This window comes from Megalopta genalis, chromosome 16 (genome assembly GCF_051020955.1).
Source record: "Megalopta genalis isolate 19385.01 chromosome 16, iyMegGena1_principal, whole genome shotgun sequence".
NCBI lineage: Eukaryota > Metazoa > Arthropoda > Insecta > Hymenoptera > Halictidae > Megalopta > Megalopta genalis.
Genome location: NC_135028.1, coordinates 3,376,059 through 3,399,596, shown reverse-complemented (window position 1 = coordinate 3,399,596; position 23,538 = coordinate 3,376,059). Strand labels below are relative to the sequence as shown.

Sequence of the window (23,538 nt, the reverse complement as noted above, 5' to 3'; positions counted from 1 at the left end):
TTTCGATTCATCGCTCCAAATAACTGTTTCCCAGAATGAAATTGGCTTTTTATAATATTCCTCAGCAAGTCTTAAACGTTTCGCAGCATCGACTTTCGAAATATGTGGTCTTTTCGCGACATACAGCCATGCAAATTGCCTTCAATTATTCGAGATTTTATTGGCGTAATTCTAATGGGCAAACATAAATTCTCTTTCAATTCTCTGGCACTAAGAAATGGAGTCCTCCTTCTTCCAGTTCTAGGTAAATTTTTTGGTCTTCCAGTAATATTTATTTTTTGGAATATCATTTTTACACTTTCTCTTGGAATGCTGAAAGAGCAATTTTTTTCGAAGATTGACCATGTGCTCCACGATTATAAATTTGTACTCGTTCTGTTGCACTCAATTCTCTAACTTTTGGCATTTTATGAGAAATTGTCTATCATGATATAAAATATATATACACAAAATATATAATTTAAACTTCTTTAGATATAAAAACATACGAAACCTAATATTCTAATCAAAACATAAAAATTTTTAAACATGTCAACTTACACACCGACGACAGGACAATTCAAGAATTACATTTTTTATTGAACAATCTAGAGCAATATTAACAGTTCGACTTCTCTGTCGATACTGATGCATTATCGATATGGGGAAACGTCAAATTTCAAACAAACGAGAGACACACGACAGAGATATGTAAAAATGCTAAAAAATTGATGGTGTCAACATAAATACCGACGCGAGTGTTGACAAATAAAAGCACTGGCTACTTAAAGACAAGAATGAATCACAGTTTCATAATAACATAAATGCCGAAAATGGCGTAAGCTTATGGTTGACCGAATTTATCCAGGCTAAAATGCGAATAAGAAATGACGAATAATATAACGAATAAAATAACGAATGAAGGCTCGCTAAACGAATAATGAACAACTGGAATAATAAATAATTCTCGAACAGCAAATAACCGAATAATAATTAATTATTTGTTCGTTACTTTTATTCGAATAGAATTTAATTCGAAAATGCCCAAGAAAAATCTATTCCATCGGTAAACTCAATATAAAGTGAACAAATCTTTTTCCTCTTACCTATACTACACAGACTGGCAATCGACGTTCTGCTGAAGCGATCGATACACACGATTAAAAACGAATGAGCTGAAAGTATTTCTCAAATTAATCGGTACAAGTGTCGCCGGTACTGTCGATCGGTAAGTAAGCGCAGGCTATTATGAGGAATTCGCTCAAGAGGAATTCGTTGCCGAATGGAACGCGTCTTCGTAATGATACCTCGCGGTGCGTTAGATACGGTTCGCAATGCGATCGTATGCGTTGATCAGCGATTGGCAGGTTGCGTAGGGCAAGAGGTATGTAGCTGCGTTGACGGACAGTTGCTTGAAGGCGCCTGATGACGAAGTGGCCCCTTGGCATAGACCCAGTCACACTGCTTCAGAAAAACGATAACGGCAACCCGATCGCATATCCCCGAGGTAAGATGTCAGTCTTTTTTTGGGATCGCTGAAAGCGTCGGCGACTTCTATTTGTGCGAATGTCAGGCGAGCCGACCTTACAGAGCTTTCCGGAATGGTTTCTCGATTTATAGCTTTCGAACAGCGATCAGCTGGAAAACGATCGCAATTAAATTAATCAGCCACCGTGCTCGGATATAAATGCAACGATGCATAACCCTTAAATGCATGACTTTTTGTTTTCAATTTCTACTTATCAAACTTCATTTAAAAAATGAGTGTGTATTAAGGGAAAAAAGCGAAGAAAAAAATTATATCTTTAGGAAAATAGTTTTTTATTACAAAATTATCGTATATAGCCAATCGGCTACAAAACAAAATATTCTTCTGTATGTTGCCAAATGGCAACACGGTGCATTTAAGGGATAAAATGCCTCTCGTAACTCCGCGGCAATAAGGAAAACGACGCAAGTTAACGTATTAATTAATGATAATATACGATTTACGTATTTATCAGAAAAATAGACTCAAAACTAGACAGACTCGACAAAATTGTGCGATTCGAAACACTGCTAATACGAAGCCTGACTGATCAGAATTTTAAGCGACGATGTCTCGGAAATGAAAATATTATATGAGACTTGCGGTATTCTTCCTTGCTGTCACAAAATTATTCGAACGACTTTGACTTTGACCATTCATCCGGTGGAACTTCGCTTATTCGATTTCATTGGCAACCTTGAACAATCGGACATACAGTCGGTCACGAAAATATTCGGACACCACTATAATTTTAACTATTATAATCCGTACTCTAGACAAATATTTAAAAAGAACAAAAAGAGGCTTCACGTATGTTACTATGCAGTATGTAGTTAACAAAAACATAAAAAATATTTATTTACGATACGTGGTTATATAAATAATTAATGAAATATAGAAAGAAGGCCTATTTTAATGTCACGAAAATATTCGGACATCATGAAAATTAAATTTATTTTATTGTACATAAATCTTACTTTTATAAATTAATATTTCGTTGCATATCCCATCTGCTTTATGACGTGTCGCAATCATGTTGGCATATCACAAATTATTTTTTAAAAATAAACTTGCCCAATACGTAGCCATTCTTCTTGCAGACGTCGTTTGAGTTCTTCTTTTGTGTTTATGGGTGTTGTCCGAATTCTACGATCCAATTCATCCCATAAATTTTCAATGGGATTCAAATCTGGTGATTGCGGTGGTGGGTGGAGGACATTTTTACAAGTATATAAAAGGAATTCTTGCACAATTCGCGATTTGTGTTTTGGGTCGTTATCCTGATAAAAACTTTATCCCATTTTTAAGACCCGTATTTTCCGCACTTTTTTTTAAATTTTTTTGCAAAATGTGCAAATATCTATTTTTATCGAGGATATCGTCGATAAAAACAAGTTCTCCTACGCCATGGGCCGAAATACAGCCCCATATCATCACAGATCCACCACCGTGTTTCACAGTCGGCTGCAAATGTTTCGGATTTAATTCTTCCTTCGACTTTCGCCAGACTCTAATTATTCCATCACTTCCATAAACATTAAATTTGGACTCGTCCGCGAAAATTACGTCCTCCCACCATTTACTGTCCTTTGCAATGTAGTTTTGTGCAAATCTCAATCTTTTCATTCTGTTCGCTGCGTTGATATACGGCTTCTTTCGAGCGATTCTTCCATTATAGCCCTCCGATCGTAACACTCTCCTTGTGTTTTCTGGATGCACTGATATTCCACGGCATTCATTTAATTCAGCTGCTAATTTTGGAGCACTTATTCGAGGATCACATTTGATTTTCCTAATTATAGAGCGTTTATCGCGAACAGTTAAGATCGGTTTGCGTACGTATTTGTCTAAAGTACGGATTATAATAGTTAAAATTATAGTGGTGTCCGAATATTTTCGTGACCGACTGTACATACAGGGTGTCCCACGTAACACTTTTCACGATTTTTTCACGTACCTGCGACAATCTTCGATTGGTTCTAGAGTGCAATACAAAGTTTCAAGAAAAAATTTATTTCACCCTGTATGTACAGGGTGGCCAACCTAAACGTTTCTTACCTAAATATCTTCTTCAATAATGATGTTAATGATGTTTTCAAAATCATCGACGTTCATTAGCTTATAAATGCGTATTGTTTTTATTGCTGAATCAACTATTTCACGTTTTGTTCAAAGCTCATTTCGAAGTCAACTTAGTATACGTGTCTGGACGCATTTCAACATCGACCACACAATGGAATTAAAAGATATGTATGTAAATTAACATCGGTGATCTTGAAAAGTCCGAAAAAATAACTTTGAATAAAGTTACTTTTTGCATCGTATTCGTCTTTCGATACCAGTTGTATAAGAAAGTCTTCTGTAACGTCACTATCGCAGGAGATATTTAGGTGAAAACATTTAGGTTGACCATCCTGTATACATACTTAGAAAATGGCATTTGAAGGTCATTTTGTCCTGAGCTCGCCCTCAGTGTTGACAAATTTTTGACAATCGTCAAATTGATTGTGCTAACGTGTGAGCAAACTGATTTTGTTAATCTGTGTGTTGTTATTTTATTATCTGTGATTTACAGTTTGATTTTGTTACTCGAACAATCGTATAATTTAATGGATTGACAAAGAGCAATATTTCTGCGGTTCTAATAAATATGAACGACATTGCGCATCCACATAGATATAGATACTGGCGAGGTGCAATATTTCTGTGGTTCTAATAATTATGAACGACATTGCGCAAGCGCATACATATAGATACATTTAATGAGGCAGAGCAGCGATCATCTGCATTCTTGGAAAAAACGGTTCACTATTACCGACTCGTCTAACTACTTTGACACGCATGACAGTCAAAGACACAGTGAAACCTTTTTCTTCTATTATTCAAATCATTTCACATCACCGACTTATGAATTTGCACTTTAACGATCGCAGTCCTAAGATAAACGGTGCTTTCATTTTAATCCTATGGATGTTTCCATATCATTTTTCAGAAGATAGGTCATCCGAACAAAGTGGAAACATAATTTTAGTAATATAACACGATAGAAGTAATATAGCAAGATAAAGTAGAAATATCTGACAATGAGATGTGAATTTTATTGCATGAGAAAATACCGATTCCGTCACCAGTGAAGTGTTAAAAGTGAATTCGGATGTCGATCGAAATTCTATCAGAGACCAGGAAGGATCGATAAATTATTGTAAGTTTCTTCTGCATGTTCAATCTGCATCAGATTCTTGATAAAATAGATTTGCAATGTCTTTATCTCGTTCTGTATTCGAACTGCATTTAAACTGCATTCGGACAAATCGCATGCAATGCCATAAGTATGATGAAAAATATTAACTGTATACGTAATTCAATTGGAGCGTTCGGACGACATACAGTGCCACAATACTTTTTCTCGCGTTGAACGCTGTATCGCATACGCCTGGGCTCGGAATTAACCAGCACGCAACACGAGGATCGCGAGGGCTACGCCTCCTGACTACCGAGGGGTGTCTCGCTCATCGGTGATCGCCTAACGCACACACGCTCACATATACAGGGAGTCCCAAAAATTCCTCGCGATCCGGAAATAGGGATTCCTGATGTCATTTGAAGTAACTTTTTCCTTAGCGGAAATGCAATCCGCGGCCTTGTTAACGAGTTATTAACGAAAAACACTGACCAATAAGAGGCGAGCGCACGCAGCCCAGTTCCGCTCATTGACCCGGCTCTCTTTCGCCTCTCATTGGTTAATATTTTCTGTTAATAACTTTTTGTCGCAGGGGTTACTGCGACGGTTTATATAAAATAATCCGAGAGAGTTTTTTTTGGTTTTTATATAACGAGAACTTTAATATAACTTGTAACAAAAGGCGATGAGGTACAGTGTGTAGAAGGTAAAGGTAAACGAGTGACGGATGAGACAGAAATATGAACACGCTGAGAGTCGGAGGAAAACTTGCTAACTGACCTCTCCCGGTCGAGAGGTCCTCGTATTTATTGGGGAGAACGTATTGAAATTGGTAAGGGAAAGTCCTTGGGAAGGGCGAAGGCCTTTCCCGAAGATTTTCCGACCGGGGTGATCCGGGACCTATGGTCCGAAGCTGTGTCCCAACGTTTTTATTGTTTTATTGCGGTGTGTACGCCTTGCGTCGGGAAAACCCGAAAAAGGCATATGCACACCCCGTTTTTGAAGGACGTGTCTTTTTATGTCTGGTCCGCCACAACTTGTAAACAAAGCCGTGAATTGCATTTGCGCTAAGGAAAAAATTACTTAAAATTACCTCAGGAACTCTCCATTTCCGAATTGCGAGACATTTTTCGAACACCCTGTATACTACTCACCTACACAAACATATAAAGCAACAAGCACACGCGCCTGAGGTGCTTCAAGCCGAAAATGGTAATCACGGGGTGCAAGACGCGCGATGGGAGTCGGGAGGCGTAGCACTCGCGACCCTCGTGTTGCGTGCTGGTTAATTCCGAGCCCTGGCATACGCGTGTCGCGACGCACGTATCCTCCTATGAAACGGCTCGAATGTGTCTCGATAAACGCACTATTTCTTTCAGCACTCCGAAACGAACGAGTGGAGGATGCCGTACGGAAAGCTTCACGTTCTTCCGTTAAGCCTGTTTATCCTAATTCCAGTGACGTTTCTAATTACGTAAGTCAATTTTGGCAACATCGCGTTGAAATAGATTGTTTTCTGATTTCTGATTCTGAACACTAGATTTACGGATGTTGATGTTGATTGTGTACCTATTTTTATTGAAACGAGCCAATTTAACACATACAACAACATCGAAGATTTTTGCAAAAAAAGTAGTTCAAAATCAATTTAAATGAAAGGATCATTATTAAAAACTCCATTGAAAACATTTGTTACGCTATGTAACGAAAAACTGCATTTTCTCTCACTTTCAGTTTCAGAATTAGAAATAAATCTGTCTTTAAGAGAGAGAGAGAGAGAGAGAGAGATATGTATACAGGGTGTCCCACGTAACACTTTTTACAATTTTTCAAATACTTGCGATGATCTGACAAAAAAATGTTTTACGCAGAAGTTAATCGGTTTTCGATTGGTTATAAAGTGCGATAAAAGAATCTCCAAAAATTTTTTGTTTTGTCACAATTATTAATGTCACCTGCATTTTTTAAATGTCACATTATGTCTTTGGCTTAACAGCGTATTAAGACGAATTCAATGATCTAGTATGTCATAACCTTCGGATGATTTGCGAATGATTTTTAAGGCAGACAAATGAAAATTTCAACAAAATATGACAGTCAGTTTGGATGGGTGATAATAACTTGTGTTTATTATTAAGGCTATTATTAAGTGAAAAATATAAAGTGTCATCTAAAAAGAAATGAAGGTGACCTTGATAATTACTGAAAGACAAATTTTTTTGAAATGTATAGCTATTCGAAAATCGATCAACTTTTGTTTAATACTTGAAAAATCGGGAAAAGTGTTACGTGGCACACCCTATATAATGAAGAACTTTATCTTCACTGCTCGAAAATTCAATTGTATGGCTTCTTCCTCTATTTCAATTTCGTTATCACATATGTAGTTCCATATCCGTTGCATCTGATTCATTAGCTGATTAGTCTTTCCTTATTTGTATTAGTTTTTTTTTAGCAAAAGCAAATTTTTCTGATTTTTCTTTACCATAATAGCAATCCTACGTAATTAGATGTAAAATAAATATCAATTAAAATACCTATTACACATTGATTTCATAAAATTATATTATTTCACTAAAAGTGATCTGTTCACACACGATACATAAATCGAAATGATGAAAGAGGTGGTTAAATAAGGCCTTTTTTGATCTCAGCTAACTAATAAATTGACGAGATTGAACATGAATGTTTACGTATTAGGTGTTTTTAAAATTCTGATAAGAACTTTCTTCATGTAAGCTATAAAATTCTTGTGTTTAAGGCAATTAATTATTAAATCATTTTATGAGTCAAATTGGCTCACAACCATAAAAATAAGTATACTACTACCCCTCGTCGGAGGGGAGGAATTAATATTTACATATATTTTATTACGTAACTAAAAACCAACATGTGTATTTAAAAAATAATATTTGTTGCGACGGCAACACCGAAGGTCGAACGTCCCTGGCCATCCCTTGAGCAATTAAGCGATATACCTGCGACACTAAAAAATGCACCCAAACGAAAATACCCTTCGACCCGACGAACGGACAACACGACTCATAAATTCCATAGTTCCCAAAACGGAAAATTTACAACCCGAACTTTCGAACAGTTTCCCACTCCTCATTTCAAGTTCCTTCCGACACACCCATCTCCAATCAAAAACGCTTCATTTCCTCCACCAAAACCCACCATACACCAATCAACAGAATTGTTAGAACCACCAGAACTGTTAGAACTCCCAGAACTCGTAGAACTCTAAGAACGCAGATAGAACGCAAATAACGCATCGCTAAGACCATAGCTGTACTATAGTATTAAAGTGTACATAAAATCAACCAGCGACTTCGTTCAACGTAATTCCATTTGGAAACATCGCGCACATACAATATTTAAATTAATAATATTTATTACACATGTTGGTTATAATAAATATATATATATAATATATATATATATATATATATATATATATATATATATATATATATATATAATATAATATATAATATAATATATAATATATAATATATAATATATAATATATAATATATAATATATATATAATATATATATATATATATTTAAAATTTTATTACTATATATATATAGTAATATATATAGAATATATTACTATATATAGTAGTATATATATATAGTAATAAAATTTTAAATGAGTCAAATTGGCTCAGTCCGTAAATCTAGTATTAAATAGAAAGCATAGCGAAGCAGTTACTTCCGATTTAAGAAAAAACATTGAAGCAGCTTTTCTCATTCTACGGTGAGCACGAACCTGCGATTGCATATCGAGAACGTTCATCGACCTGTTGACGGTCGATCAAGGCCGCGATATCGGAAACACCGATCAACTGAACAAGGTTTCCGTTATGATGATGTAAATCATGATTAGCGGGATGCATTATGCCCCGCTGTGCGATGCGTGCCCCTTTCGATGCGAGACATTGCTCTCCGAATAACATATGCTTCAATGGAGGATACAATTTAACACGTTCCTTGCCGAGCTTTTTTTACTCGAATCTTCACACTTTGATATTTTACTAAAACTTGATGTATTACGTGCAATTATTAATTCTCGTACACATAACAACGTAACAAAAACTTATCAACGTCCATTCTTGCGGTGGAAATTGATTCTTCGGTTCTAAATTTCTTGTAAACAATTTGTTCAGTTCACTAAGTAAACATGCAAGCGTGTACCATCGATGGTACACGTGGCACGGAACGTGTTAATGAATCATAATGATTCGCAATCTGGCACTTGTGTTTCTGCCTAATGGTCTTGTTTGATTGTTGTTGATTTTATTTATCTCTACTCGACGAATTTTCGAGTTCCGATAGAACTTGAATTATTGTCGACATAATATGCATATTCAAAAGACTTCATCTGTATCTGGCGCATATAAACAACTAAAAAAACTATATGTTTTACAATTGTTTCAGTTATAACACCGACAGCGTAAAATATATCTCCCTGGTGTTATTAATAGACTGCGAATCTTATTGTATTTACGATAAACACGGATGTTTCAAATATAGAATAGTCATAACTGGCTGCAGATGTTTATGCAAATACATATTGTTATAGGAAAATTTAAATTTTCATGGGACTCGTAGAGAAATTTGTTTTATCATTAGTGGATTCCAAAAATATAATTCCTTTTTGCATATTTTGCATATTGTTTAATAGTTACATATTAATTCTCCTAGCGAATATGTATTACGAAGATCAAATAGTTAGTTAGTTCACACAATGCAGCTTCTTCACGTCGTTTGATGAATAAAAGGCCACTTCATGAAATGAAAGACGCCAATTGACAATTCAGAATATAGAAAAAATAATCGTAACAAATTGTAATGTAAATTACGGTAAATAGTAACAAGTACAGTAATAGTAATAGCAGTAGTAAGTAGTAATAAATAGTGCAGATAATAAAACAATTTGCATATAGTTTTCATACATTTCGTATTCCTGAATATATTTTCCATTTATTTTGCATATATTTTCTATATTCCGACGTATACATTCTTGCATAAACAACCGCAGTCTGGTCATAACTTTAGAGAAATTTCAAGATACCGTTATATTCTTTACAACTTTTGGTAAAATTACTGGAAGGAGGAATAAATTTGAGTGCAATACCTATTTTTTGCAATTGATGCACACAATTTCTATTTTGCATAAAGGTCGGCAGTCTAGTTATTACACTCGTAGGAATTTGATCGTTCACCGAAAGTGCATAGGAGAAGTAAAAGTAGGAACCATGGCTGGGGACAATTTGAAATAATTTGATATAAAATAATAAGCATTGAAATATTTACACGATTAAATATTATTTGGAAATATTATTTCATTAAATGTTTAACATTCGGACTGCGAATGTATTTAATCGTCACCTAATTAGTCAATTTTTCAGCAGTTCGAATAAGTAAATGGCTGTTACATTAGGAACAATGGAAAAACTAATAACTCTGCACGAAGTATGTTCAAAAAATATGTTTTAGAAAAATTGATGAATGAAGCTGAGAATCGTCCTAAACATCATCCATTGTATAATTGTGAAAATGATCTGCGCTCCGCCCTTGGAAGGCAGTAGTATTTTCTTGTAATTTAACCCTTTAAATTACGAGAAAATACTATTTACTCTTGAGACTCGAATTCAAATACAGAAAATACTTTTATTTTAATAGGCGACGATTTTAATGGCCTTGAAATATGTTGTCAAGGTCACCATTCTGAAGAACATTTTCCTTCATAGCTTTTGACGATCGGCGTTAGTTTCAAAGATTAAAAAACAAAACTGTTGCTACTAGGCTAGATGTCCCAGTTTCCATGCCTGTCCAATTAAAAACGTTCTTTTATTATGTTTACAACATGTAAGATTATGTTATCAACATGTAAGATTCAAGGAGATATATCAATTACATTATTATCAAATATGTTTTTAATCCGGGGGCACGAAAATTGGCATAGGCACGAAAACTTAATCATCCACCCTAGTATGTACTATCATGTTTTATAAGATATTGTGGAGGACCAGACATAAAAAGACACGTCCCTCAAAAGCGGGGTGTGCATATGCCTTTTTCGGGTTTTCCCGACGCAAGGCGTACACACCGCAATAAAACAATAAAAACGTTGGGACACAGCTTCGGACCATAGGTCCCGGATCACCCCGGTCGGAAAATCTTCGGGAAAGGCCTTCGCCCTTCCCAAGGACTTTCCCTTACCAATTTCAATACGCTCTCCCCAATAAATACGAGGACCTCTCGACCGGGAGAAGTCAGTTAGCAAGTTTTCCTCCGACTCTCAACGTGTTCATATTTCTGTCTCATCCGTCACTCGTTTACCTTTACCTTCTACACACTGTACCTCATCGCCTTTTGTTACAAGTTATATTAAAGTTCTCGTTATATAAAACCAAAAAAACTCTCTCGGATTATTTTATATAAACCGTCGCAGTAACCCCTGCGACAAAATATTTCAACATCATAGAAATCGACGAAGAAGATCGATAAGTTTACCATGTTCACATATATTTCTTGTGTTGACAATCAGTCAGTCACGTCCTACATAAACGGTTATAATTACAAAACTATATCATCATGTGTATCAGTTCTACAGATAACACTGATGAATTACCGTTGCTACTAAATGGAAAATTCTTTACGAGCCGCTATAATATAATAGATAATAGATAATAAAAATTCGAATATCAGTGCACAATGTGTTAATTGTAATAAAGAGAAACCAAGGGGCTGTACGTTCTACATAAAATTTTCTATTACATTATGTTACTGATATATGTTTATGTACCGGGTATTTCACCTAATTTCTTCTTAAATATTCTTCTTCTTCTTCATCTTAAATATATCGCTAATTTTGTATGATAGAAAAAATGTCATGAGGAGAAAAATATTATGTTCAAAGGCGCCAATACGGTGACGGACTGAATTTTTTCGAGGTCATTTTTTTCGAGATTTTAAGGTCATCGTATTTTTTAAAGATGGGACTATATATTTTCACTACAGCAGTCTTATAGCATATAAAAAAACAAATCCAACAAGGTGCAACATGTTAAACTTCACGCGACCTTTAGCGAAAAAATCATGAAATGTTTGTCAGTAATTACAGTATGCGTTGAGGGACAATAAATGAAGGAATTTCAATTTGATTGGAACAGTGTATCGTGTAATTCTCCCTGGTGCTTGTAAACAGACATTCGTATTCTCCTTTCATTGCCTAAAGTGTGTTTACAAGCATTAGTATCAAAGCGATAATCTTAGCAGACGATTATCGCTTTACAATCAGTATCAGTACAACAAGCTACAGTATCGCAAGGTTATATCATAATGATATTTCGATTGCAAAAAAATCATCAAGCATACACGAACAATATGATTTAAACGTAAGTAAAATAACGTGTATAATTACTGATAATGGGAGTCATTTCTTAAAGGCTTTCAAAGAATTTAATTACCATAAGAATTTAACAAATGATAAAAATGAAGAATTAGTACACTATAACAATGAATATTGTCGCAGGGGTTACTGCAACGGTTTATATAAAATAATCCGAGAGAGTTTTTTTGGTTTTTATATAACGAGAACTTTAATATAACTTGTAACAAAAGGCGATGAGGTACAGTGTGTAGAAGGTAAAGGTAAACGAGTGACGGATGAGACAGAAATATGAACACGTTGAGAGTCGGAGGAAAACTTGCTAACTGACTTCTTCCGGTCGAGAGGTCCTCGTATTTATTGGGGAGAACGTATTGAAATTGGTAAGGGAAAGTCCTTGGGAAGGGCGAAGGCCTTTCCCGAAGATTTTCCGACCGGGGTGATCCGGAACCTATGATCCGAAGCTGTGTCCCAACGTTTTTATTGTTTTATTGCGGTGTGTACGCCTTGCGTCGGGAAAACTCGAAAAAGGCATATGCACACCCCGTTTTTGAAGGACGTGTCTTTTTATGTCTGGTCCGCCACAGTATAATAACATATAGTACTCATCGAGAGGAACAAAAGTCAGAAAAGAACTGCGTATCTAAAGCCAACGCTTTACATTAAAAAAACCTTGTTAACAACGACATGTTATATATAGGGTGTCCCCAAAATCGTGGTACAACAGGCCAGGAACTGATTCTACATGCAAAAATAAGTCTCAAAAATATAACATTCGTGCATTTAAGGCTACGTTTTCGAGAAAAATTAGGTTGAGAAAATGTTAGCTGTTGAATGAGAATCAAGTGGCGCGTCTGGCCATGACATACCAATTCTACTTCTCGTCATACTACAAGCTACGCGAACTTGACGCATCTCCCAACTCAATTTTCTCGAAAACGAAGCCTGGAATGAAAAAATTTTACTGTTTTTTCTGGACCTATTTTTGCATGTAAAATAATTATCCGGCAGGTTGTACAACGATTTTGGGTGTGGTGAACGTGTGGCATGTCATTTCTATCAAATTTTTGTTCCTCTCGATAAGTACTACATGTTGCAAACAAAAAATTTGACCCTTGATTTTCATGGCTTTTCTCAACTTCTTAGTACCTGTTACTTTTCTTTAATCCTTGATTTTAATTCAATATCATCGTAATTCGTAATTAATGTAATTGAAATACTTAGTATTTTGTAATTGTGCTCCTATTGAATTACGAATTACCTTGTAATTTAATTGAATGGTGGTCTAACCAAGAATTACAATGTAATTGATTTACTTTGTAATTATTGTTCCTTGAGTAATTCAATTATAATTCTGTACAACTCTCTAGGCAAGTATTAGTGTGCACTCGATTCAAATAGAACTGCTTCAGTATCTCAATGATAATGTTACATCATTTCAGAGTTCTAAAAAATACCTAACACTTAAAAATCCACTTCTAAAATATAGTACCAGAATACTATCTTCTACACTCGTGGAACGTTTATTTAGTTTTGCACAGCTAGTATTAACATCTGAACGAAATTCATTAAAAGAAAGGTGTGTTCGAAACATGTGTTCTTTTCAAAGCAAAGTGAATCAGTAACTTACGTAAACTTTTCTATAATGTTTCCAGTTATTTATCCAGAAAATAAATGTTAACGATACTATTTTCAGTCACTTATGAGCAAAATTAATATGTATCTTGTATTATCGATAAAAATACATGGTACAATAAATTTGTATACATGTACAATAAATAAAATTGTATCCTTATACAAACCGCTAATTTGTAATACCATTTATTAGTGTGTAAATAATAATAATACCAATAGTGTGTGAATAATAATACCAAATATTAGTGTGTGAAATATTACTATTTCATGAAATACTGTTTTCTTACATTTTAATGAAATATTTATTTCTAAATAGTATTTCTATAAGCTATTATCAAAATATATATTTGAAATACTTATTTCAAAATAGTATTTCTATAAGCTACTATTAAAATATATATTTGAAAAATACTATTTCCATATATAACTACTGTTTAAGAGAAAAGTTTACTTGCCAAGTTGTGTCACGTGATAAAATAAAAATATTTACAGTTTATTTACTATTTCAAAAATCTATTTCTTTCCAGCCATGGTAGAAACTAATAGTTAGACACATCAGAACAAACGTTCAGCACTTATTCTCTCGAAATTGAAATAATAGAAAGAAATTACATATCTTGCAATATGTTTGGAAACAACTGAAACACAGTTTGCTTAATAATTAATGAGTCAATTACAGGTACACCATATCCGTGCAGTGGGATCACGTAGTACCAGGATTTCCTTACATATCGGAAACGGGCACTTTGTCTCCAGAATCGTGTATATTTGCCCAACTTCTTAACATAGCAACTTTACTGCGTAAATTTCGACGAAATTTTATTTAACCAGATGTACCAATGCGCAATTTTTGACAGTTTTCTTCGGCCCAACAGTTTCTTCTCGGTTATTTTTTGGTTTATTTAATTGTTTAACTCTAAGATGATAACACTAATAAATACCTTCCGAACTACTCACATATTTTATTATTCATTTAAAAAAACGACAGTCAACGAAATGATCATGACTAAAAGAGAATAACCGTTTAAGGGGATCAAAGGTGCCCTTGAGTTGATTTAAACGGCTGATGTGTCATTCGGTAGAGCATAAATTGAAACCGCTCCGATTCATTTTTTAACCCTTTATTGGGACCAGGGGCGTAGTTATAGGATATCTTCGGTTTAACGGTTTTTGATCGATTTTCCCTATTTAATTACATTCAAAAATTTTGACAAAAATGTGACGTGTCACAGATGTTATTGTGAATTTTTGAGAATTTCTGCAAATTTTTAAGCTGATAATCCTGCTTGTAAGAAATAAAAATGCAGAATTTACGAAAAATGCAGTTTTTTTGTAACGGTAGTTTCGGTACACCGACAAAATTTTTTTTAGTAACATATTATCAATATAGTGACATGAGAATTTTTCAGATTTTTTAATTTGGTGCGCCGTAATAAAAAAATAATAAAATCAATTTTTTGACGTTTTTCACCCGAGAAAAGCAGCTTGTGCTGAAAATTTTCTTTCTATTCTTCATTCCGTAAAAATAGTAGTTGATATTAAACATTTCACGACATATTTGTAAGTACTGATGTTAATGTTAACACCACCGTGTGTCAACTTTTTTTTTAGTGATCTTAAACGTTCTTTCCTTTTATTATTAAGCATCTAACAATGGTATTTCTTTACAATCACGTTAAGACTATTTTTGAAATATTTTAACGTGGTTACATATACAAAATAATAATAACATAATTTTTTACTTTTTTTTATCATCCCAACAATTGCAATCTGAAAAAACTTTTTGTATACTCATTTCATAGAAACCTAGTTGGTTTAACATCTGAGAAATATTTGAATCCTTTGAATCAATTCTAGAAAAGTCATTCCATTTGAAAAGACGTTAATGTACTTTATAAATAGAAAGAATAATTTTAGCACAAGTTGCTTTTTTCGGGCGAAAAGCGTCAAAAAATTGATTTTATTTCTTTTTTACTACGGCGCACCAAATTCAAACATCTGAAAAAATTCTTATGTTATTATATCGCTAATATGTTGTTACTAAAAAAGTTTAGTTGGTGAGCCGAAACTACTTTTATAAGAAATATAAATTTTTGGGACCTAATTGTTTTGTTATGTCTTGCGACCAAGATTGTCAGCTTAAAAATCTGAAGAAATTCGCAAAAATGCACACCAACATTCGTGACACGTCACATTTTTATCAAAATTTTTGCATGCATTTAAATAGGGGAAAATCGATCAGAAACCGTTAAATCCAAGATACCCTATAACGACGCCCCAGTCAGGACAGAGGGTTAAAAATTTAACCGAAGCGATTTCTAGTTATGCTCTATCGAATGATACATCAGCCGTTTAAATCGGTTTAAACAATCGGTTTAAATATTTTCAAACAATACTCCAAGAAATAACCTTGAGAGACCAAAAAGACTAACAGAGATAACAAATTTTGTCGAATGCTTCTATAAAGGTTTGCAAGCCAGTAAACTGAGAACAAAAAATTACCATTCAAATTCATATTACATTAAATGAAAACTAAAGTATTTACAAATACTACTATGTACTGCAATGAATAATGAATTGAAGAAGAAAATCGAAAATTGGGAAGAATCGTCCATTAGTACATCTGATTTGGATGAATCGAACGAATACTGAGAAATTATAAATAATATGTGTTTTTAGTTGCCTGTTGCGTGTATATCAGACATCGGCAAGTTTCGCAATGGCAAACGGAACGGGGCAGCGAACTCGTCAGCAAAAAAATCGTTGTCGTGACAGCCTGGTGCGGGGCTTTAGCTTGTTTCGGCCTAGACATTCTGGCTAATTTTCAAGAAGCTCGTGTCGTCGCAGCCCACATGATTGGAGCTATGACCTGTTTTACAGCTGGAACCGTTTACTTTTGCCTTCAGGTAATACAAACGCTGAAATGGTCACCATATGTGTATGCAAATATTGACCTACAGTGGGTAATGAAAGTATTCGAACACTAGTATAACGTCGACTTCTATGCCATATATTTAAATAAATATATATATATATATATATTGAAGGGAAAAAATACTTTACAGCATGTATTCAAGTAGAGTATACAGGGTGTCCCAGGTTTTAATGTTCAAACTTTGTCAGTATATTCTATGGCACAAAGTAAGAAAAAAATGTTATGTAAACATATGTCATATAGAGCTTTATTAAGAAGTTATAACAAAAATTCGTCCAATGAAATGAAAGAGAATAGAAACGAAATTCGCACGGTCATAAATTCGATCTTCGATCGATGTCAATCGTGTATTGTCAACAACGGTAGACATTTCGAAATGTATTAATAAACACAGCTTACATAAACACACGGCATGTGCTGATCTATTCAAGCCAATGCTCGCAGTAACAGCAAGTTGATTACTATTCCTCTATTCTGAATTTTTATTATAACTTCTTAATAAAGCTCTATATGACCTATGTCTACATAACATTTTTTTCTTACTTTGTGCCATAGAATACACTGACAAAGTTTGAACCTGAAAACCTGCGACACCCTGTATAAATGACAAAATACAACAAACATTCGATTTAGTGTAAAACGTTATCTACATAATTAAAAAAATATTTAGAAACATCGAATTTTCGTGCGACATAAGTATTCGAACGCCTTATAAAATTCAGTCGAAACGTTATAAAAATATATCTTTTTATTAATTTTTATCACTAATTTTATACCTCTATTGTTTAACAGTATGTTTCGAAAGGTTTGACATTTTAGAAATAAGTATTTATTTAAAATAGATGTCTCTCGTGTTTTTATCTCTATTTTATACGATTTTATGATTTTTTTATAATATGTATGTTTTTTGTTTCAAATCGTATGGCCGAATCCACTTCATGGGGATCGACAGTCGTGTATAAGGCACGTGTAAATATAAATTGTTATCTTAATTTGTTGATGCAACTGAAGAAATTTGTAAAATTAGAATGCATTTTTGGTTGATTTTTCCCATGTTATATCAATATTAGCGGGTAAATGGTTAATGGTAATTTATATACTCTGCTTTAATATACCGTAAAATATTTCTTCTCTTCAATGTATATTTATTTAAATATATGACGTAGTAGTCGAAGTTATACTAGTGTTCGAATACTTTCGTTACCCACTGTAACTACGTAAATAAATACAGTAATTTCTCCCAGAAATGTTTGGAGGTCGAAATTTAAATCGGCAGATATGAGAATACTAAGTCGCGATTCTTCGAGCCTCGCGGCTCATTTTGATAGAAAACCGGGGTAGTCGGCAAAAAAAGCAGCGACCAGCATGCCGGTGTACATTAACACGTTCCGTGCCGAGCTTTTTTTACTCGAATCTTCACACTTTGATATTTTACTAAAACTTGATGTATTACGTGCAATTATTAATTCTCGTACACATAACAACGTAACAAAAACTTATCAACGCCCATTCTTGCGGTGGAAATTGATTCTTCGGTTCTAAATTTCTTGTAAACAATTTGTTCAGTTCACTAAGTAAACATGCAAGCGTGTACCATCGATGGTACACGTGGCACGGAACGTGTTAATATGAATACATAGTAATGCTAGAATAAAAACGATGACACAACTTTTTTATTTCTAATTTTTTACCACGATTCGAAGGCAGTTCGGAAGCCACATACCACAATTCGAAAGCAATTCGGAGGCCACATGACACGATCCGAAGGCAATTCGAAGCTCATATGCCATGATTTGACGGTCACACACTTAGTACGTACCAGGTACCTTGTAGCTCCGCGGTGTTTTGTACCTGACTCACACCCAACAGATCATTTTGTGTTGTATTCTGAGAATTCGCGTTGCGTGCCGCATCACACGCTTGGCCGACTCCGTGAACACTTAGCATCGGCGTAGCAATAAATTACATAGGTGTAGGACTAGCACAGGGACATTCACAGCAACCCAAAATTTTGCATTTCCGGGAGAAATGACTGTATGTAACTATTTCTGTTAAAACTTTAGTGTGCACATAAATGATTTGATTGGAGTTGAAGTATGAATGTGTATTTATGCCAGTAAATGCAATAAATTCTCCCGAATTGTCCTTCAACTTGTGAACAAAAATAGACAATTTGGGAAGAGGTGTCTTGCACCTCATTTCATCATTCAATCGCGAGGCTCGAAGAATCGCGACTTAGTATTCTCATATCTGCCGATTTTAATTTCGACTTCTAAACATTTCTGAGAGAAATTACTGTATTTATTTACGTAGTTACAGTGGGTAACGAAAGTATTCGAACACTAGTATAACTTCGACTACTACGTCATATATTTAAATAAATATACATTAAAGAGAAAAAATATTTCACGGTATATTAAAGCAGAGTATATAAATTATCATTAACCATTTACCCGCTAATATTGATATAACATGGGAAAAATCAACCAAAAATGCATTCTAATTTTACAAATTTCTTCAGTTGCATCAACAAATTAAGATAACAATTTATATTTACACGTGCCTTATACACGACTGTCGATCCCCATGAAGTGGATTCGGCCATACGATTTGCAACAAAAAACATACATATTATAAAAAAATCATAAAATCGTATAAGACTCTATTCGAGTCTTGCACCTCATTTTTATAGTTATCGACAATCGTTAATTAGAAAAACGAGCCGCAAAGCTTGAATAATCGTATCTCCACTTTCGTTCCCAAGCTGAGAAACAATTGGGGTGAATTTATTGTACTCTGATGAATCAGTAATTAGTCCTTCATAGACGAACGTTTCAAGAACACCTGTTACATATTTTTGTAAAAATATTTTTCAACGCGTCTCTTAACAATTTACGTTGTCAAAATTAAAAGCAATGCTCACCGCTAGACCTACCAAATCATTCGATACGACTGGTTCCTGATTTCTACAGAGCTACTGGAATTATACAGGGTGTTCGGAAAATCGTGGTATTATACAACCTGCAAGGGGATAATTCTACATGCAAAAATAAGTCGAGAAAGGGGAATAACATTTTTTCATTTAAAGCTCCGTTTTTGAGAAAAATTGGATTGAAGAAGTAATACTATTGAATAGGAATCAACTGGCGCATCTGGTGATGATATATTAATTCTACTTCTCGTCATATTACAAGCCACGCGAATTTGCGCATCTTTCAACTCAGTTTTCTCGAAAACGGAGCCTTAAATAACAAAATGTTATTCCTCTTTCTCGACTTATTTTTTGCATGTAGAATCACCCCCTTGCCGGTTGTACCACAATTTTCCGAACACCCTGTATAGACGTTTTTCCGACATTTTTTGATAGACTTCTTTACTGAAGCATAATCATAATTGAAATCGTCCGAAGTTTGAATGAATTTCTTGTCATTGTTATAAAATAATTGTTTGTGGGCTGTCCGGAATGTTCGTGCCGATGGCGTTGGGGCATGTCTGAATATATCAGGATTTTTAAAACCAAAGGATTTGTGTACATACAGTGGCTGAAAACGCCTTTTACAACAGGATAACTTTTTTATAATTAGGTCAAGCAATCTGAATCTGTTTGGGATGTTAGAGGGACCAGTTTATTAAACAACGACCAAACATTTGTTTTTGCAACTTGCAATTAATTGAGATGATGAAAAAATTAAAACACATGTTCTTTCATCTTTTTTATTCGAGCCTAAAACAAAAACATGAAAAATGCATTTTGAAGATCTCGGTTATTTATGAAAATTTCATCGAAATCGATTAACGTTGTCGCGAGCTACAAACAATTACAAATTGCGAACACCGCAGTTTTTCACAACTTTCGACCGAGAACTTTAGCCATTGTCTCGTAAACTAATCCCTCTAACATCCCAAACAAATTTAGATTGCTTGGCCCAATCTTAAAAAAGTTACTCCCGGTTACAAGACAGTTTGATTAGAATAAATTCATTTCCATAGATCTTGTAACCTATTGACGATGGAAAAAAGAGCTACTTCTCACCAATTTGTACGATCTTGAATTGCGTTGACAAGGTCATCATTCTGAATAACATTTCCCTTCAAAATTTTTAGCGACCGGGTTTAATTTACGAGATATTCGTAAAAAAACTTTGCAAAACTTCGATAATTTTTTTAGAAGAAAGTCTTCAAAGCAAAATTCTCTTAGCGGCAAGAACTTGAACTTTTCAGACGACACAAAAAACCACCTTGAAAAGTTTTTCGACGAATAACCTGAGAAATTCTGTGAGGATGGAATCTGTAAGTTATGGAAGAGAATGGCACATACATAATTAAAGAAATACATCGCGATATATAAAAATGTTGCCTTCGAAACACTTCAGACAATCCAATGTATTAGTCGTAATTAGGGCTTTGTAGTTCTAGTGTTAGTAAACGATTAAAATAGTACTCAACCATTGGCAATTTTTCCATTGGTGTCTATATAATTCTATGAGAATGAAGTTTAAAGAAATGTTTTTATTTAGAACTTAGTTTCAATATTTTCCAGACCTACTTAAGCCACAAAATGGTGCCAGCCGTGAATGGACCCATCATCGTCTACGTCCGTGCTGGCCTATCAACGCTGACATTGATTTTGACAGTAGCTACAATCGCACCCGGCTACATGTCTATGATGGAATTCCAAGGTAACATTTTCCCTCCGTCTGTCATGCGAAAATAACTGAAGCCATCGATTCCGTACTCTGCAGGCAATGATTACAAGAAATGGTTGCCAACGGATGGTGGCTGGGGTTGGCATGTTGCTAGCGCTATCTCCGAATGGGTTCTGGTGATTGTCTATTGTGCTTTCCTAGTAACATTCGTGCCGGAGTTTCGATTAATCAATTTTGAGGATCCTGTTGTCACGGTACATCTTTCCAGAATTTTATTTTTCTTTATAGAAATGAAATTATGTGAGTATGTAGATCAGGGGTGTCAAACTCGCGGCCCGAGATGAACATTTTCGATGTCAAGTATCGGGACGTAAACAATAATTTAACTTTATATATGTGTGTTTATTACAATATACTAGTCAAAATAAAAATATTTGTTTCTATGAACATTGATTTCCTTTTTGCGGCCCACCTAAAGTTAAGCATTGTTTATTTATTATTATGGCCCAAGTCAGCTTTCGAGTTTGACACCCCTGATGTAGATGTTTGACAAACTTTAGCATCTTCATCTGCAAGCGAAAAATAAAGAGATCTCAAAATAATATATCAAATTTCATACATGTACCGAATGTCAAAACTAACTAGCAAACCTTACGTTAAAATTCTTTGTAAATTTTACAATTAAACAAAATGAAAGAATCAGTTCACTAATTATTAATGTTTGCGACGTTTGAGATATTTATTTTACTAAAATATTGTTAATATAGACATAAAGTATATAGTATAAAAGTTAAGACAAGTCTGAACAACATGAAATGAATTGTTAATAATAATAATGGAAATATTTTCAGCTGATATATTTAGACAAGGATCCTGACCTAAAAATATTGCAGAAGTTGGATTCGCAGAACCAAGAATCTTGAAACTGTCAGAAGAGAACTACTTCGTTAAATTTCATATGTTATGTTTCTTTTGAGCTATTCTTTTATGAACGATTTAAACGATGCAATTGCGCGGTTCAATTTATTTCGCTGTTTCCTCTCACTTTACACGTCCTGGATCTATTTCATATAAGTTGAACATGTATAATAATTCCATATAATTGGTTAGACAAAATTAAATATTAAATGCCGAACAAAGAATTGTGTCAACGTGATCTAGAATAACTGCACACCGAGACTATTGAATATTAAATCAATAAAGCCCGCTTTGTTCTGTAGAATTTTGAATGTTACATTACATCAATACAATGACAAAATCGAATTTATTCGAATAAATAAATTGATCGAATAAATCACCGAGAATATTCAGTTCGTTCGCTTTAACGCTGCATAGTTTTTGATTTGAGAGATACGAAATTTCTAACGAAATGAAAAAATTCAAGCAACGTTTAAATGAAGAAAATGGAAATTTCCGAATGGTATAAAAGCTCATGCCGAACGAAAACTGTATATGTCGATCGAAATTACTTGAAATAAAATATTATTTTCCAACGTGCAACGTCTTCGGGCAGAATACCGCACACGCAAGTGTAAATTTCGAACCGTTTTCTTTTGTTCTCTGCCAACAGATGCCGACATTTCCACGTTCTAGCGGTCGATAAAGCCAGCGATACTCGATACTCGTATCGTCGTTGCCGCGCGTTTCCTCAAAAGCGCCGCGCGGCTAAGCCTCGAGCACCGTAATCGCGATGACTGACACTTCCATTCCAAATGACCGAAGACGCAAGCCGCTTCGTCACCGAACGCGATTTATCCGCGAGTGCCGCTCGAGCATCCTCCAACCGAAAAGCATCTCTCTGCAAATCTGCGCGTGACGCGCGATTCGTACCGGAAGATATCGACCGACGATCGTGACGTTGCCGCTAGGCGATCGGAACTCGGTGCCCTTAACCAAACTGCAAAGTTCTTTTGGCCGAGCGCGATTCCAATTAAAATTAACAGACACGCCCCCGTTCCAGAGTACAATCTCGAATCGGTTTCATCGAGAAACGAGGTCCGTTTTGTTCAGTCACGTTCGAGGAACGTGTTTAAGAAGCCGAAACCGCTCGATTTCCGTAAGCCATATTCCTCCGTTCCGAGTCGAAAGTAAAGTGGTTTTCTTCGCCGGCCGTGGGAAAAATGTGCGGCAGTTATCTCGTTTAGCTGCGCCCATGTCGATAAGCGTTTGGTCCACGTATCAGAGCCGTGTTCGCAGGAGCTATCAGGATAAGCGTTTCTTGGAGAACGT

At 34.8% G+C, this 23,538-nt stretch overlaps 1 protein-coding gene across 2 annotated transcripts; it reads left to right on the top strand.

Moving 5' to 3' along the window:
- Positions 1-1,398: 1,398 nt before the first annotated feature.
- Positions 1,399-22,809, top strand: LOC117224040 (DNA damage-regulated autophagy modulator protein 1). Of its 2 annotated transcripts, XM_033476693.2 has the most exons (8): positions 1,399-1,486; positions 4,500-4,709; positions 6,068-6,162; positions 14,408-14,529; positions 16,408-16,634; positions 21,204-21,342; positions 21,406-21,563; positions 22,161-22,809. In XM_033476693.2, the coding sequence occupies exons 3-8, from the start codon at positions 6,092-6,094 to the stop codon at positions 22,230-22,232; spliced, it is 789 nt and encodes a 262-aa protein (XP_033332584.1). In that variant the 5' UTR covers positions 1,399-1,486; positions 4,500-4,709; positions 6,068-6,091; the 3' UTR covers positions 22,233-22,809. The 2 variants fall into 2 exon arrangements, with proteins under 2 accessions (XP_033332584.1, XP_033332585.1); XM_033476694.2 differs by lacking the exon at positions 4,500-4,709 and having other exon boundaries at positions 1,404-1,486.
- Positions 22,810-23,538: the final 729 nt, after the last annotated feature.